Source organism: Cucumis melo, chromosome 6, assembly GCF_025177605.1.
Source record: "Cucumis melo cultivar AY chromosome 6, USDA_Cmelo_AY_1.0, whole genome shotgun sequence".
NCBI lineage: Eukaryota > Viridiplantae > Streptophyta > Magnoliopsida > Cucurbitales > Cucurbitaceae > Cucumis > Cucumis melo.
In genome coordinates this window covers 6,077,273-6,094,604 of record NC_066862.1, presented here as the reverse complement: position 1 = coordinate 6,094,604, position 17,332 = coordinate 6,077,273, and the positions used below count along the sequence as shown (strand labels likewise).

The 17,332-nt window shown below is 35.0% G+C and overlaps 1 protein-coding gene across 3 annotated transcripts; it reads left to right on the top strand.

The window, feature by feature from the left end:
* The first annotated feature begins 2,555 nt into the window (after positions 1-2,555).
* On the top strand, positions 2,556-5,336 carry LOC103483941 (uncharacterized). Of its 3 annotated transcripts, none has more exons than XM_051086650.1 (4): positions 2,556-2,858; positions 2,988-3,054; positions 4,882-4,963; positions 5,051-5,336. In XM_051086650.1, exons 1-4 carry the CDS (start codon positions 2,697-2,699, stop codon positions 5,061-5,063), a joined length of 324 nt encoding a protein of 107 aa, XP_050942607.1. In that variant the 5' UTR covers positions 2,556-2,696; the 3' UTR covers positions 5,064-5,336. The 3 variants fall into 3 exon arrangements, with proteins under 3 accessions (XP_050942607.1, XP_008439032.1, XP_008439033.2); XM_008440810.3 differs by having other exon boundaries at positions 2,593-2,858; positions 4,882-4,959; XM_008440811.3 differs by lacking the exon at positions 5,051-5,336 and having other exon boundaries at positions 2,628-2,858; positions 4,223-4,964.
* Positions 5,337-17,332: the final 11,996 nt, after the last annotated feature.

The window sequence follows — 17,332 nt, the reverse complement described above, 5'->3', positions numbered from 1 at the left end:
CTTTTATAAAAAAAGTCAAAAATAAAATGCAATTTTTTTTTTATTATTTTAAAGATTTTTATCTATTTAAAATTTTGATAAATGAAATATTTATTTTTTAAAAATATGTTTTTTTTTCTTAAATAAAAAAATAATCTGAGTTTAATGGAAATTACAAACCTATTGAATTAAAATTAGTAAAATCAATAATTATTTCACTTTTGGACATAGTCACTTAAAAAAGATCTGACCAATATATTTGTGTTTTTAAGTTAAGTTTTTTTAGGAACAATTTAAAAACGTTTATTTAATTATTGACAATAAAAAGAACTTTATTTCTAATAAAAAAATTAAATGAAAATTCTAAACTAAATCTAAAAATTAATACAATTGAATATTTTATAAATCTTATAATATAAGTTTTTGTTGCATTTGAAGTATTTGGAGAATTGAATTGTACGGATAAACGAGTTTACTTTGTTCATACTTAACTTTCTTTTCTTTTCATTGATCAAATATTCGTTATTTGTTTGTTTGAAACAAAATATTTTATCAACAATAATTTAAAAGAAAAGATTTTGTTCTTTTATGTTATACAGTGATATCATGCTATATTTTGGAACAATCACACGACAACAAAAAGTAGTGTCGAATCTTTAAAATGACAATGTGAGAACATAGTCAAAAATAGAATATATTAACGGCAAATACAATCTGTAAAATAGAAAATAGTTGATGGTTGAGTAGCATATCACACTCTTTTAAGTCTCTAGGATAAGATAATTATGAAAATATGAGGAACCGTCTTATCAAAATTTATGACGTCCAAATAAACGTGTAGTCTAAATAAAAATATTATTAAATTAAAATGATGAACCGAAAGATGTCGTTTTGAGGAGCATATCGGAAGCTTCATTAAACGGAAAGAATAATTTAAGTTTACATCTACACTAAACTAGAAATTAGTACCGAACTAAAAGTTGTATTCATTTAAATTTAACATTTCATAAGTGTGTCAATTTATACACTCCTTCGTATTTTTCTTGACCAATATATTGTGTGAAACTTATATTTTGAGTCAATCAAACTCGTGAAATTTTATAAGTATATTTAGACCATTTGATATGATTTTCTTTGAAAATCATTTATGCATTAATTGTCAAACATGAATAGATTTCTTCGAATGTCACTTTAACAAAATAGATGATTAGAGTAAATACATGGAGTAATATGAGATTTTTGTTCAAACGAAACATAACAAAGAGGTACATTAATATGTTTACAAAAATTAGGTTATGAATTAAATTGATGCAATTATTAATTTGTAAAGAATAGTTATGATTGAATATTAAAAAAAGGTGGATTCAATTATGTAAATTAAATTCTAAGTTAGAGAAATTCAAATTGAAGTGAAACCATTTGTTCCCTTTGATACAAAATTGAAAACTTCAAAACTAATTAAAATGCAAATTCAAAAGTTAATATTTTCTTTTTTAAGAAAAAAAAAAGACATTTTGTCGCTTTTAGTTCTCAAGATTTGATTTTAGTTGGTAAATTTTAAAATATTATAATTTTATTTTTAAAATTTAAGTTTTGATTTACTTTAATTCTATGTTTCAAAATTGCTTTTAACATTAAATTTGTACTATTTTTTAAAACTATTTTCAAATATAGAAATGAATGAACTTATACGTAAAATATTAAAATTTTACTGTTTATCACAAATAACAAAATGTCACAAATATAATCGTGATATTTTATTACATTTAAAAATATTTTCAGCTGTTTTCATTAAAAGAACAAATATATTTTTTTCAATATTAAATTTAAAATTTAATTTATTACTATTTTACATCAATAGTGGAAAATAGGAGTATGGAAGGAAAAAGAAAAAAAAAAAAGAAGATAAACATTTACACTCTATCAAAGAATAAATACAACACCTTATTTTTAGGGAAACTTACTTGTAAATTATTTGCTATTTTTCTAATATTCCAAGTTTGTCTTTTCCGTCTTCCACTGCCATTTCGTCTTTATTCTTTTTTGTGAGATTTGTCTTTTTCAATTTTTTATTTATGCCATTTAATCTTTCCATCGTTTTTCTTTCTTTATGGTTTTTTCGCTTCGATTTCTTTCCATCGTCTTTCTACTTTTCCTCTTCTTTTTTCTCTATATAAAAAGACAAAAAGATCGTGTATAAAAAATCTTGAAAAAAAATTATTTAAGTAAATGTAAATGATAACAATCGTTAGAAAAGGTAAATAAATCTAAACATAGGCAAATCTAAACAAATAAATTAAACAGTTTAAAAAAATTCATAAAATCGTCTATCAAATAAAAAAAAAATCATTCAGATTTTGGTTGTAGTCATATCTAAACAATCTCGTTGCGTTGTAACTATATCTAAACGTCTAAACAATGGCGACGTTGTATTGAACCATACCTAAACAATCACGACGGCTTATTTTTGATATTTTAGGAAACTTTGTGTTTTTAAGTAGGATGTAAATATTTTGCCCTTTTTTATTTTTTATATTTTGTAGAACACCTATTTTTATATATAAAGTAAATATTTTTGATAATTTTTCAATTAAAAAAAAGATTAAAACCCTAATTGTAAATTAAAATAATAATCCGTTTGTAAAAAGGTGCGGAGAGCGATAAATATCTCAAATTTAGGGTTTTTGTTGGTGAAACGAATCCGGAGGTTGAAGACGATGGCGAAATTCAATGTAGTTCAGAAGCAAAGACGGGCTGTTAGAGCTCAGATAAAGAGAGACGCCCATGGTGATCCTTTGACCAAGAAGCTCAAGATCAAGCAACAGCCTACTTATGTATCCAACAAGCGTAAGCGCAAATTGATGAAGAAAAAACGCAGAGTACGGTTTTCTTTTTTGCTTTCTCTTGTTTCTACTTTATATTTTCAATTCAAAGTGTCTCTGTTGCGAATTGATTGTTCTTTTTTTTTTTTTTTTTTTTTTCCTTTTTTCGGTTCTTACTGTTTTCAGGAAGAGAAGGAAGCTTTACAGATGGGTCTCACGAACATGGAAGATGTTGAAATGGCTGTTGCTGAAGGTAATGAAGCTTTCTTCTGCTTATTGTTAAATGGTGTTATGAAATCGGGATGCTATTGCTAATTTCATATTTGAACTGTTTGCTTCAATTGTCAAGTTCCTATGGGGGGTTTCTTCCAATTTTAAATCGTTGGAATGGAGGAGTGAATTAGTTTCGTTACTGGGTATTAAGTTTTTTTCCCACTCTTAAGTCAGTTTAGGAATCAAGCGGCTTTTAAGCGAGGCCAAATCGATTAATTGTACGAATGACGTAATAATAGAGGCAATTTTGGTTAGATAAGTGTACCCAACTTGCTAGCTTCTTCTTAACAGAGATGCTCTACACATATTGTAAGAAGTGCTATTTGGACTTTGTGAGTTCGTTTAAACTGAGAGTGGGATGGGAATCTCTTATCCATAAGAAGGTGGGATAAGAATCACTTGATCAAAGAACTTGGACTGCTCGGGGCATGTATTACAGTGATTTTGAAATTGTTAAAATCTTGTTCAAAAATTAAAATCGCCTTGAAACATGTCCCTAATCATTCAAAATCAAATTCAGTTTTGACTGCACAAGGGCCATGTTTAAGACACACTTTTTGGAATGATTTTGTACCTGACAAAAATTATCTTAAACCATTACAAAATCACTTCGGAGCATGCCTTCAAAGTCTCAATATAATATTTTCTATTGCCTCCGCTTTTCTTTTCTTCCTCACTTCCTCAAGCTAAAGGAATTTTTTAATTAATGGAGCAGTTGTTGAAGTTGGAAAGATACATTTACGAATGGTTCGTGTGAAAGGGCAAAAGTTCGGTTTTGTGGTACCCGAATCTTTTAATGAAATCAATTCTAGTGACAGGGCTATGGAGAAGAAATCAAACATATCACTAAGCACTGTGCTCTTTTTTGCCCACTCAATTATTATTTATTATAATAAACTAGGAACTCAGTGGATAACGAAGTGTACATATATTTAAAAAGAAAAAAGAAAAGAAAAAGGGGGAGGGAATCCAAGCTTCAAGCTGTGTAAGATTGCGTAAAACTCTTCTATTGCCACATGGATCATTTACACTATAGTTGCTTAAGGGGACATTATAATTTACACATGAGATAGCTGCAAAAGACAATCTGTTAAGAAAAGTATTAAAACGCTTCTCTATGCTGTTGATGTTCTGTTATTTGTTTGTAGCCAAAGATTCCCCCCAAATACTCGAAGCTATAGGAAGAATATTTATACCTGGTGAATGGGTGAACTGTCATGACAAATGGAGAACCTTTCTATTAGATGGGAGAGCTGTATGAAATAGGGAATCTTCTTTTCCATTTTGCCCTGTGCTTTTGTTCTCATACTGAAATTTAGAACTAATACTTAGAAAGGTGATCTATGGTGCAACGTTTTGTTGGGGTCTCTGTATGTGTATGCACGTGTGTTCGCATAGTATCTTTGGATTCAATTACTCCTTCCACCTTTCACATTTTGGACCACTTTTGGCATATTTCTCACTTGTTACAAATAATCCTTGTGCTTCTTGTAAAAGTGATTGGGAATCATTTCCATGATTTATTATATGCTCAACTCAGGTCGGATTTTGTCTATCTGAGAATGCATTTTAGTATTATGATGTTTTGTGCTAGAATAATACTTAAATTCTCCAGCCCCTACACCTCTGTTTATCCATTCTCTCATTTTTTTTAAAAAAATTTGTGTATGAAAAATGAAAGAGCATCAATTCGGTATATGACACATCAATTAGTGATACAACTTGATTGAACTCGCCTTCATTTTTCGTGCCTGATTAGTTCGACTTCAAATGAGAATTTCATTTTATTTCTGATACGGCAATGTAGAACTTAAAAACACCAACCGGACGTCCACCAAGTTCCATGTGAAGAAGAGTGTAAGGCTCAGGCAATTAAGGAGCAAAGGCAAGTCTTGACTATTTACCCCATTTCTTCTCTCAATTCTTATTTCGCACAACTTCCCATTATAATTTTATCAACTTTTGAAAATGTGCAGGCAAGAAGAATAAAGGGAAATCTTCTTCAAGTTCGGGTTCTACAGCATCAGGCGATGCTATGGTAGAGTAAAATTAGGTTGAAGAAAGCCGTTTTGTTTGTTTTTATTTGGTTTTGAATGTCAATACTTCTTCTGTTGTAACATCATATTTTAGGTCGTATTAAGTGCAATTATCTGTAGTTTGGAGGAAAAGATTCTAACTGAAAGTTAAGATATTTGATTGAACCCTAAAATGATGAAGATGTAGATTTCTTTGAGAAAAAAGGAAAATCGATTTTTTTTACAATATTATTCTTAGAAAAAACAAAGTCAATTTGAATCGTTAAAACTTTGAAGCGTTGATCAATAAAAAAAATCCAAATTATTATCTTTGAACAATTGTAGTTTAAAGTTAATTGTGAATTACCATTGTCTTTGTTAGGGATTTATTACTATGGTTTTTCTAAAGTAAATAAAGAAAGGGATATGAGAAGTCAAAAACCACTATTGAATTTTGTATTTAAAAGTCTCATTTATACACGTGAAATTATGCATCGATGATCTGGAAGTGAAATCCTTGTTTTTCTCGCTATTTCTTTGGTATTGCTATCATATTTGATTAAAATTCTGTTATTTTGATATTTAAAATGTGCTTATTTTCTTGTATAAAGTGGAGGTCTTAATGAGAAATTAAAATATAGTGATTTTTAATATTTTTAAAATTATTGAAAAAATAGAGTAGGTCGAGAAAAAATGGCAAAAATAGAATAGTTAGATAAACTATTGTTAAGAATATGATGAATTTTAAATTTTCCAAAGAAGTTGTACATCCTGATTTTAATATTATTCGAATGATTTTAATTTTAATAACTTAATTAATTAATGTAGATACTATATTTTAACCATTTATTTATTATATTTATTTTATTACATTGTTTTAATTATTTATTTTTATTAAATTAAGTATTTGAATTTAAATTTATTTAAAAAAAAGAAAAAAGAAGAAAGAAAACAATAATTAAATTTTATATCTCCTCCTTGTTTTTTTCCAACCACTTCCTCCACGAGTTCCATGATTTTTTTCCTCCCTCTTCACGATTCTTCCCACTTTCACACTCTCACAAACATGATCCTGTCTTCTTCTCAGCAATCTTAAAAAAACTATATCTCAGTGCCCTATAAAAACAGAAGAGATTTTTTTAAAAACAAAAATAAATAAAAATAAGAAGAGAAAAAAAGAAGAAGAGAAAAGTAGATTTTTTGGAAGAAGGGATATCAGTTAGAAAGAATCGAAAAACTATTCGACCAAAAGGTAAGCTTTTTTCTTTTTCTTTCTTCTTTTCCCTTTATTACAATGTACATTGTTTTTCCTTCTTTAAATTTGTTTTGTTTTTAATTTATTGATTAGATTTGTGGAATGACAGAATACTGATTTCTTCAACCGCATATTATTTACTTTTCAAACATTATTTCTCAAACTGTATATATTTCTAATGTAGTATATTATTTTCAATATTTTATTTTCCAACATGTGGATATTATCTCCAACTTGTATTATTTGACAACCTATATTGTTGGTTGTATTATTTGCCACATTTGCCAACTATTATTTTCCAACATGTAATTTTTCTATTTCCTATTATTATTATTATTATTATTATAAATTTGAGATGGGAAAAAGTAATGTTCATTTATGGATTTTATCGTTAAAATTCCATAAATACATGAAATTTCTCAATCTTTAAAAATTAATTAGTAAATTATTTTTAAACAAAATATATCAATAATTTTATATTTTAAAATGGGATCCAGTAGTGTTTTCTTTGGAATTCATTAATTCTTTATATACATAAAATTTTCCATTAAAGTTCTACGATGAAAGATCGAAATATCAAAGTTTGATATTTTAATATTCTTGAGGTAAATAAAAAATATTTTAAATAAAAATTAAATTCTATTTTTCTAATCCACCTATATGATCATCCATTCATGTTTAGTTTTTTTTCTTCATATGAATTGATAACCATGGGACATTTAAAAAATACAAAATAAAAATACTTTGATTTGTGAACCTCCTTAATTTAGTTTAAAATATAAATTTTGGTAATCATTTTTACGTGTGTTGTAGGGTGTTAACACCTCCCCTACACACATCTGACTCCCGAACCTTAAATCTGAATTTACGTAGATCAATATTTTTTTTTGTGACCAATCATACCTTAATATGATTGGTGGTGACTCCAAACCTTCTAAATATTAAAGATTAAATGAAGGAGGACGTCGGTCGCTTCGCGTCGCAATCACGTAGCGACAACTTGGTGGCTCCACTGGGGACTTTTAAATAATGTGTAAGAGAGTCGAGCGTTACATTCTTTTATCTTTTATTCTTATTCTATTATAATTCATTGGTTCACTTAACTATGTATTTATTTTTAATTAATTTATATGGAATATTTGTACTAATTTTATTGGTACATTTATTTAAAATTTTTCATCATGCATTTTACACACACCCACAAGCCCTCTACCCGGGCTACAACCTTTTAGGATTAGAATTGAGGATGAAGTAGGTTGACCTTTGAGGGGTTTTAAGTCCCGTGCAGGCACATGAACAATTCTCGCTCAGATTAAGTCTTTGTTATTTCTTAAAATAGTATTGGAATAAATTTGAGTCTTTTCCTTTTAGGAGTTTAGTTGATACCAACACTACGACATTGTTTTTTTGGCATATTTTTTTATCTGAAAGTTAAATTGTCCAATTTATTTTTATTTTTATTTTTTTCTAAACAAAGTTTTGCATTTTCTAAAATTGTTTAAATCATTGTTGAGCAATAAATTTTGGCCAATTAAATTATGCCACGTCATCACAATAAATATTGTGATAATCATAATTTGATTGGGTTTGGATAATGAAGCTTTCTTGTACCTGATCTAATTAAGCCCTAAATATAAATTAGGGTAAGAAATAATGGACCAAGCCCGTCAAACAATTGGGCCCGGACACGAACCCAACAAGCAAATGGGCCCAAGCCCAGAGTGTCAGGTGGGCTCAAGCCCAAGCCCAATAAGCAAATGGGCTAAGCCTAAGTCCAACAGACAAATAGGCCCAAGCCTAACAAACAAACAGGCCCAAGCCCACTTAAAGCCCATAAAATTTCTCTATAAATAGAGACATCTACCATTCATTTGAAGAGACCTTTGATTGAAGAGAAGAATCGAAGCTCTGAAGAATTGAAGACAAAAACTTCTGAAGACTCTCAAGACGCGCAAGTTATCATCAACCTCAAAATCAACCTTCTGAAAGATCGAAGACTTGGAAGATCAAACTTTCCTTGAATTCCAGAAGATTGAAGCTTGAATTGACTTGTAGTTACGACTTCTTGAAGATCAAAGACCACGAAGTTCTAAATTTTACTTTTTTGTATCCGAGAGAAAGAATCAAAGGAGTAAATATTAGAGATTGTATCCTAAATACATAAATCAATACAAAGTTCGATTCCACGAATTAAATTTCTCCTGAAATCTCGTGCGAACAATTTGGCACGCCCGGTGGGACCTTCTCTACCTTTCATCTCTTTCTCTTTTCGAAGAACATCCAAAGAAAATCATGACATCTCAAGGTAACACTTCCAAAGCTCTCAGTGACATCGGCAAACGGCCAAACACTCGTAGCCGCTCAAGGGAGATTCAGTCATCTGAAGATATGCCTCCTTTTGACGTTGCAAAGAATATTTGGGAGCAAATCTCTAAGCCACCAAAAGGTGGAATTGTAATCAAAGAGAATCCTGCGATGGACGAACACAACTCGTTGTCTGAGCGCTCAAACGAGGAGGTTCCACAGCCAAATATAATGTCAGTTATGGTAACTGATGTGGATACAAGCGAAGACAGAATGGCAGAGCTCGAAAAAAAGGTTAATATGCTCATGAAGGCGGTTGAAGAAAGGGATTTTGAGATCGCATTGTTGAAGAATCACATTGAAAGTCGTGACGCTGCTGAATCAAGTCACACACACACTATAAAAAATGCTAACAAAGGGAAAGCGATCATGCAAGAAAGTCAACCACAAAATTCCACCTCGATCGCATCATTGTCTGTCCAACAGCTGCAAGAGATGATTGCAAACTCCATCAAAACTCAATACGGTGGACCTGCTCAAACATTCTCTTTATATTCTAAGCCATATACAAAAAGGATTGACAATATGAGAATGCCACATGGATACCAGCCACCCAAGTTTCAACAGTTCGATGGAAAGGGCAATCCAAAACAACATGTTGCTCATTTCATCGAAACTTGTGAAACTGCTGGTACACGAGGAGATTTGTTAGTCAAGCAGTTTGTTCGAACCCTCAAAGGAAACGCCTTCGACTGGTACACCGACTTGGAGCCTGAATCCATTGATAGTTGGGAGCAGCTTGAAAGAGACTTTCTCAACCGTTTCTACAGTACCCGACGTATTGTTAGCATGATAGAGTTAACTGCAACCAAGCAGCGAAAAGGTGAGCCAGTCATTGACTATATTAATCGCTGGAGAGCATTAAGCCTCGACTGCAAAGATAGATTAACCGAACTATCAGCTGTTGAAATGTGCACTCAAGGAATGCATTGGGGACTCCTGTACATCTTGCAGGGAATAAAACCCCGTACCTTTGAAGAGTTAGCAACCAGAGCTCATGATATGGAGCTAAGTATTGCTAATAGAGGAAACAATGATCTTTTAGTCCCAGAAGTTAGAAAAGAAAAGAAAGAAGTGAAGAGCACCCAGAAGGCATTGAAGGGTGTTACCAAGGAGGCTATGGTCGTCAGTACGACCCCTTTGAAGCTTGTCTCAAAGGAAAAGAAAATGGAAAAACGCCAAGACGAAGGCGAAAAAAGACGTCCAACATTAAAAGAAAGGCAAGAAAAAGTTTATCCTTTTCCAGACTCTGATTTACCTGACATGTTAGACCAACTACTGGAAAAACAACTCATTCAACTCCCCGAATGTAAACGACCTGCAGAAATGGGGAGAGTAAACGATCCCAATTACTGCAAATATCATCGGGTCATCAGTCATCCCGTTGAAAAATGTTTTGTGTTGAAGGAGTTGATTCTAAAGTTAGCTCTAGACAAAAAAATCGAGCTAGAACTTGATGATGTGGCACAAACAAATCACGCCGCAGTAATCATACAGTCAGATAGTAGATTGTCTGCTATAGGGAGTCTAATCCAATTTGGATCGTTGGAGCCTGTTGTTATATATTCTTCACCGGAGGATTTACAAAATAACGACTTCCGGGCTGATGGTCCTAAGGAAGAAGAAAAACAAGTAGATAATGTTGAGGAGGGATGGACGCTGGTAACGCGTCGAAAGAAGCGCAAGCAAAGTTTTTCCCAAAAAGAATCTGGCGCGTACCGAACGTACAGGAGCAAGGGTAAGTCCCAGAGAAGAAACACAAGAAAGAACCTGAGAAAGTTTCTACCGATTATTGAAGAAAGTGAGGGGCTTTCTCGACCACGACGACCGATAATTCTAAAGGACTTCTTCCCTAAAAACTTTCCAATGGAAATAGTCTCGTGTCATACTACTAGTACGACGGAGGAGGACGCTTGTCCATCAAATGCGATGGAGGAGACACCCAAGCCAGAGGATTTACTTCCTTTAGGCATAAATGATTTGTTAATCGCGAGAAGTTAAGGATACAATCATCGAGATATTAAAAAATGATGATGTCTCGACTATTGTTACATCACCAGCGATGACGTATGATTCCTCTTGTATGTCGATATCATTCAGTGATGAAGATTTGCTACTTGGGTCAAAGCTCCATAATAGACCTTTATATGTGTCAGGGTTTGTTCGGGAGCAAAAGCTCAATCAAATCCTCATAGATAACGGTTCCGCCGTCAACATTCTACCCAAGTCAACAATGAATCAATTAGGTATCTCAGTAGAAGAGTTATCAAATAGTAAACTGGTGATTCAAGGCTTTAATCAAGGAGCACAACGGGCAATAGGCACTGTTCGTTTGGAGGTCGTCATAGGGGATTTGCAGGCAAGCACAATATTCCATGTGATCGATTCGAGGACTACTTATAAAATGTTATTGGGACGTCCATGGATACATGAAAATGGAATAGTAACCTCCACGCTTCATCAATGCTTCAAATTTTATAAACAGGGAATTAAGAAGGTTGATGCTGACTCTAGGCCATTTACAAAAGCTGAGTCTCACTTTGCTGATGCAAAATTTTACACAAAAAGTGAAGACGTGAGTGAAATCATATCAACTGAAGTTCCAGTGACTAAGGGCACTTTTAAGAACGAGCAAGAAATGATCACAAGCAAGAAATCAAGTAAAGAGGATGCACTTAATAGTCAACAAAACGGTGAATTGACGACCGAAACTAAGTTAAGGGCGCCAGAAGCTGAAAAGATAGCAACCTTACAAAAGGAAGTCTCAAATCCCCCTGTTTTACGTTATATTCCTTTGTCCCGACGTAAGAAGGGAGAATCACCATTTACAGAATGTTCGAAAAACCTGACGGTCAAAAATACCGAGATATTAAAGGAAAATTTCACCGCGCCGCTTACCAAGATAGAGAAAGGAGAAGCGAAAAAAATTGAGAAAAAGGACTTACAAGCATACCTTCCAGAAAGACGAACAGTGGAGGGATTCGACCCAAAGGCATATAAGTTGATGGCAAAGGCGGGTTATGACTTTACAACTCGTACTGAGCTTAAAAGCGTGAAAATATTTGATGAAAGGCCTGAGCTTTCCCCTACTCAAAAGAAGCTTCAGAAACAAGGATATTCTATACCTAATTCCAGAGCTGGAATTGGATATCAGTCTTCTGAACCAGTCCGAATAACTGGTAAAGGAAAAGCAAAAGTTGCTAATACATGCCACATTACGGTTGAAGAAAGCAAAGATTCTGAAGAGGGCAAAAAAGTTAGAAGTCAAAGAAGTTCAGTTTTCGATCGCATTGCTTTTTCTGCTATACGTCCTTCAGTCTTCCAGAGGGTGAGTACATCGATAGCGAAAGACAGTAATCAAGTTTCAACCTGCAGCTCCACTCGACTTTCTGCCTTTCAAAGGCTAAACACAAGTGCAAAGAAAGTACGATCTATCAGCCCAACTCCGACCACAAGAAAATCTGCCTTCAAAAGGTTAAGCGTATCAGTAACAAGAGACCAAAAGAAAGCCTCCATGTCCGTCTCAAACAAATCTAGCCTAGTGACAGGAGACGAGGAAATTCGTAGTGCATTTCCATCAAGAATGAAAAGAAAGATGTTCGTCTCAGTAAATACAGAGGGTTCATTGAAAGTAAAGCGACATGATGTTGTTTTTACTCGACCTGAAGATAATGAACCAGAAGATGAACCAGATGTGGCAGGTTGTTACCATGTTACAATAGAAGAGACATCTGATCATGATATATTTGAAGAGGATGCCGAAGCAGCTCCGTTATCACTTGAGGATGGGGGTCAATCAACGATTGACGAGTTAAAAGAAGTCAATCTTGGTACGAAAGAAGAACCTCGTCCAACCTTCATAAGCACCCAACTTTCTGACAATGATGAAAATGAGTATGTAAACTTACTCAAAGCATATAAAGATGTCTTTGCATGGTCATACAAGGAAATGCCTGGGCTCGATCCAAAGGTGGCCGTTCATCGCTTAGCAATCAAACCAGAGCATCGGCCGGTCAAGCAAGCCCAACGACGATTTCGACCAGAACTCATTTCTCAAATCGAGGAAGAGGTAAATAAGCTCATTGAGGCTGGATTTATTCGTGAAGTCAAGTACCCGACATGGATAGCTAATATTGTTCCCGTAAGGAAGAAGAATGGCCAACTACGTGTTTGTGTCGATTTTCGCGACCTAAATAACGCATGCCCAAAAGATGACTTTCCTTTGCCTATCATGGAAATCATGATAGATGCAACTGCAGGGCATGAAGCTTTATCTTTCATGGATGGGTCGTCAGGATATAATCAGATTAGAATGGCTCTAGAGGACGAGGAGAAAACAACATTCCGAACTCCAAAAGGTATATACTGTTATAAGGTAATGCCTTTCGGATTGAAAAATGCAGGTGCTACATATCAGCGCGCTATGCAAAGGATCTTTGATGATATGTTGCATAAACACGTTGAATGTTATGTTGACGATCTCGTAGTCAAGTCCAAGAAGAAATGCGATCACTTGAAAGACCTAAAACTGGTACTTGATCGCCTCAGAAAATATCAACTAAGAATGAACCCTCTCAAGTGTGCATTTGGTGTAACTTCAGGGAAGTTTTTGGGATTTATAGTGAGACATCGCGGCATCGAAGTTGATCACTCAAAAATTGATGCTATCCAGAAGATGCCAAGTCCGAAGAACCTGCACGAATTGAGACGATTGCAAGGTCGCTTGGCTTACATTAGAAGGTTTATATCTAATCTTGCAGGTCGATGTCAACCATTCCAGAGACTAATGAGGAAGGATGCAGTCTTTGATTGGGACCAGTCATGCCAAAATGCATTTGATAGCATAAAGAAGTATCTGCTCAACCCTCCGGTCTTAAGTGCGCCTGCAACTGGAAAACCATTAATATTGTATATTGCGGCTCAAGAGACTTCACTCGGGGCATTACTTGCACAAGAAAATGATAAGGGTAAGGAATGCGCACTCTACTATCTAAGTAGAACTCTGACAGGAGCTGAATTAAATTATTCTCCAATTGAAAAAATGTGTCTCGCCCTCTTCTTTGCAATAGATAAACTGAGACATTATATGCAAGCCTTCACTATACACTTGGTGGCAAAAGCTGATCCTGTCAAATATATATTATCAAGGCCAGTCATCTCGGGACGCCTCGCGAAGTGGGCTATTATACTCCAACAATACGACATTGTATATATCCCCCAAAAAGCAGTAAAGGGCCAAGCATTAGCAGATTTCCTGGCTGATCATCCAGTTCCATCAAATTGGAAGTTATGTGACGACTTACCTGATGAGGAAGTATTGTTTGTTGAAAGCATGGAGCCTTGGATCATGTTCTTTGATGGTGCGGCACGAAGAAGTGGAGCTGGTGTTGGCATTGTCTTCATTTCTCCTGAGAAACATATGTTGCCATATAGCTTCACACTCGGTGAATTGTGTTCAAATAATGTTGCCGAGTACCAAGCCTTCATTATCGGTCTCCAAATGGCTTCAGAATTTGGGATAAAGTGCATAGAAATATTCGGCGATTCGAAGTTAATCATAAATCAGCTCTCTTATCAGTATGAGGTAAAACATCAAGACTTGAAGCCTTACTTTAGTTATGCTAGAAGATTGATGGACAGATTCGACAGCATAATATTGGAGCATATACCGAGATCAGAAAACAAGAAAGCTGATGCACTCGCAAATCTAGCCACTGCTTTAACAGTCTCGGAAGATATACCAATAAACATTTCCCTTTGCCAAAAATGGATTGTGCCGTCAATTGAAAGTCAATACGAAGAAGCTGATGTGATATCTGTATATGCAATTGATGAAGAAGATTGGCGCCAACCCATTATAGACTATTTGGAGCATGGAAAACTTCCCACCGATCCTCGACATAGAGCTGAAATACGTAGAAGAGCTGCGCGATTTATTTATTACAAAGACACACTTTACAGACGCTCATATGAGGGACTTCTACTGCGATGCCTAGGAAAAGAGGAATCGACAAAGGCCTTAGAGGAAGCTCATTCAGGTATTTGTGGTGCCCACCAGTCTGGTCCAAAGCTCCAATATCAGTTGAAAAGAATGGGTTACTATTGGCCTACCATGATCCACGATTCGATGCATTTTGCGAAGCATTGTGAGGCTTGTCAATTCCATGCAAATTTTATACATCAGCCACCAGAACCGCTCCATCCAACAATAGCTTCATGGCCTTTTGAAGCTTGGGGACTCGACCTGGTTGGACCTATCACGCCTAAATCAACGGCTGGTCATTCTTACATCCTTGCAGGAACTGATTATTTTTCTAAATGGGCTGAAGCCGTGCCATTAAGAGAAGCAAAGAAGGAAAACATTGTAAATTTCGTTCAGACACACATCATTTACAGATATGGTATTCCTCATCGCATCGTAACTGATAATGGAAGACAATTCGCTAACACTTTGATGGACAAGCTATGCGAAAAATTTAACTTCAAACAGTTCAAGTCTTCTATGTACAATGCTGCAGCAAATGGATTGGCAGAAGCATTCAACAAAACTTTGTGCAGTCTGCTTAAAAAGGTGGTCTCTAAGACAAAAAGAGATTGGCAAGAAAAGATTGGGGAAGCATTGTGGGCCTACAGAACTACCCATCGTACTCCTACGGGTGTTACACCCTATTCCTTAGTTTATGGCGTTGAAGCAGTACTCCCACTAGAAAGAGAAATTCCTTCCTTAAGAATGGCTATTCAAGAAGGGCTAACTACTGAAGACAATGCTAGATTACGCCTTGAAGAGTTGGAAGCACTTGACGAAAAGAGACTGGAAGCTCAACAAGCACTCGAATGTTATCAAGCACGAATGTCAAAAGCCTTTGACAAACAGGTAAGGCCCCGATCATTTCAAGTTGGTGACTTAGTGCTCGCAGTAAGAAGACCTATTATCACGACAAGGCATACGGGAAATAAGTTCACACCTAAATGGGACGGACCCTACATTGTCAAAGAAGTTTTCACGAATGGAGCATACAAAATCATTGATCAAGACGGATTACGAATTGGCCCAATCAACGGCAGATTTCTCAAGAAGTTTTATGCTTAATCCAGTTATGTAAACAAAAAAAAAAAATTATTATAATAATAAGTAAATAAATAAATTTTGAACTACGTCATGACTTGATCCCTATAGTATAAAAAGGGTACGTAGGCAGCTTAAAGTTCACTTTAAGTTCAGTCACATGTATTAAAAAAAAAAAGAGTCATGTTTCATTGTCTGCTCATATGAAAACACGGCAAAACAAATGTAAATGTGTATATATATATATATGTATAAAAAAAAAATTTCGTCTGCATTATAATTCAAAAAAAAAAATCACATCTACAAGGTTTGCAGCAAAAGAAAAAGGGGGCAAAGGGGGGCATAAATCAAAGCCTCCACTTGAAGTTCTTGAATTCTTCTCGTGCAGCTTCCATGCTCTGGCGGACAGTAGCTAGTGCCTCAATCGCTTCCTCAGTAATAGCAGGGGTGCTTTCAAGGGTATTGACTTCATCCTGGAGCTTGGCAACTTCTAGTTCTTGTTGGTCTATGGCCTCCGCTTTTTCACAAGATAAGATCGACAGCTGTTCAGATTCAGCATTTATGCTCTGAAGTCTCTTCTCCAGTTCTTTCCTTTCTAAAGATAACTCTACGGTTCTTTCCTGAATAACTTTGGCATCTCCTCGTAATTGTTTCACCAAAGTCAAAGCTTCCTTGATGGCAGATGTCTTCTCATTTAATTGACGAGCTTTGTCCGTCGACGACAACTGTGCAGAATATGAAGATTGCACATCGTTAAAATTGTCTACCCTCTTAAGGTAACTATTTAGATACTCTTCAAGAGAAGTCAGGCCATCCGCATGAATCTTCTCAATCCCGGAGAGAACCGTCGCTATTTCTGGCCTAAGTCTAGGGATATATTCAAAAGGAGTTCGCATGATCTTATCTTGGATATCCTCCCACATACATAAGGCTGTTTTCTGAAAGAAATTTGAAACCACCTTTTCACCAACCCACTGAGAAGGTTCAGGGTTTCTCATAGTCTGTTTATTAGAAACGCCTAATGGCAATTCAGAAAACTTAAGGGGAGCATGTGCTGAGCTAACTTTTTGTAAAGATGCTTTAGGACAGGCACCTTCTTTGGATGAAGGGTTCTCAAGGTCTTTTCCCCCCACTGTCATCTTGCCTCGACGAATCTCCTCGAGAAGAGCAGATGGGCGTAAGGATTGTTCAGTCGGTTTATTGACGGGAGTTCTCGAGGTACCAACTTCCTCAAATGCTGAATCAACTGCGTGAGGTCCCGTCAAAGATTCATCACTGTCTGGCTCTATAAGTCCTTCAAGATGATCGTTTAATGGTGACTGCAAAAGTAAACAATTAATAAGTCACTTAGGAAGAAGATGAACAAAACAAAAAAAAAAACATTAGAAGGGAAAACATGCAAACCAGTGGTGGAACATCAGGAACTTCCAAAGCACTTAAACCCCTTCCGTCGGGATGATCACCTGATACCTTCGCTTTCTTCAAAGGTCTCTTCCAATGACGATCACTTTTGCTGCTATCACTCTCATCTTTACGCTCCTTTACCTCCTCCTCAAGA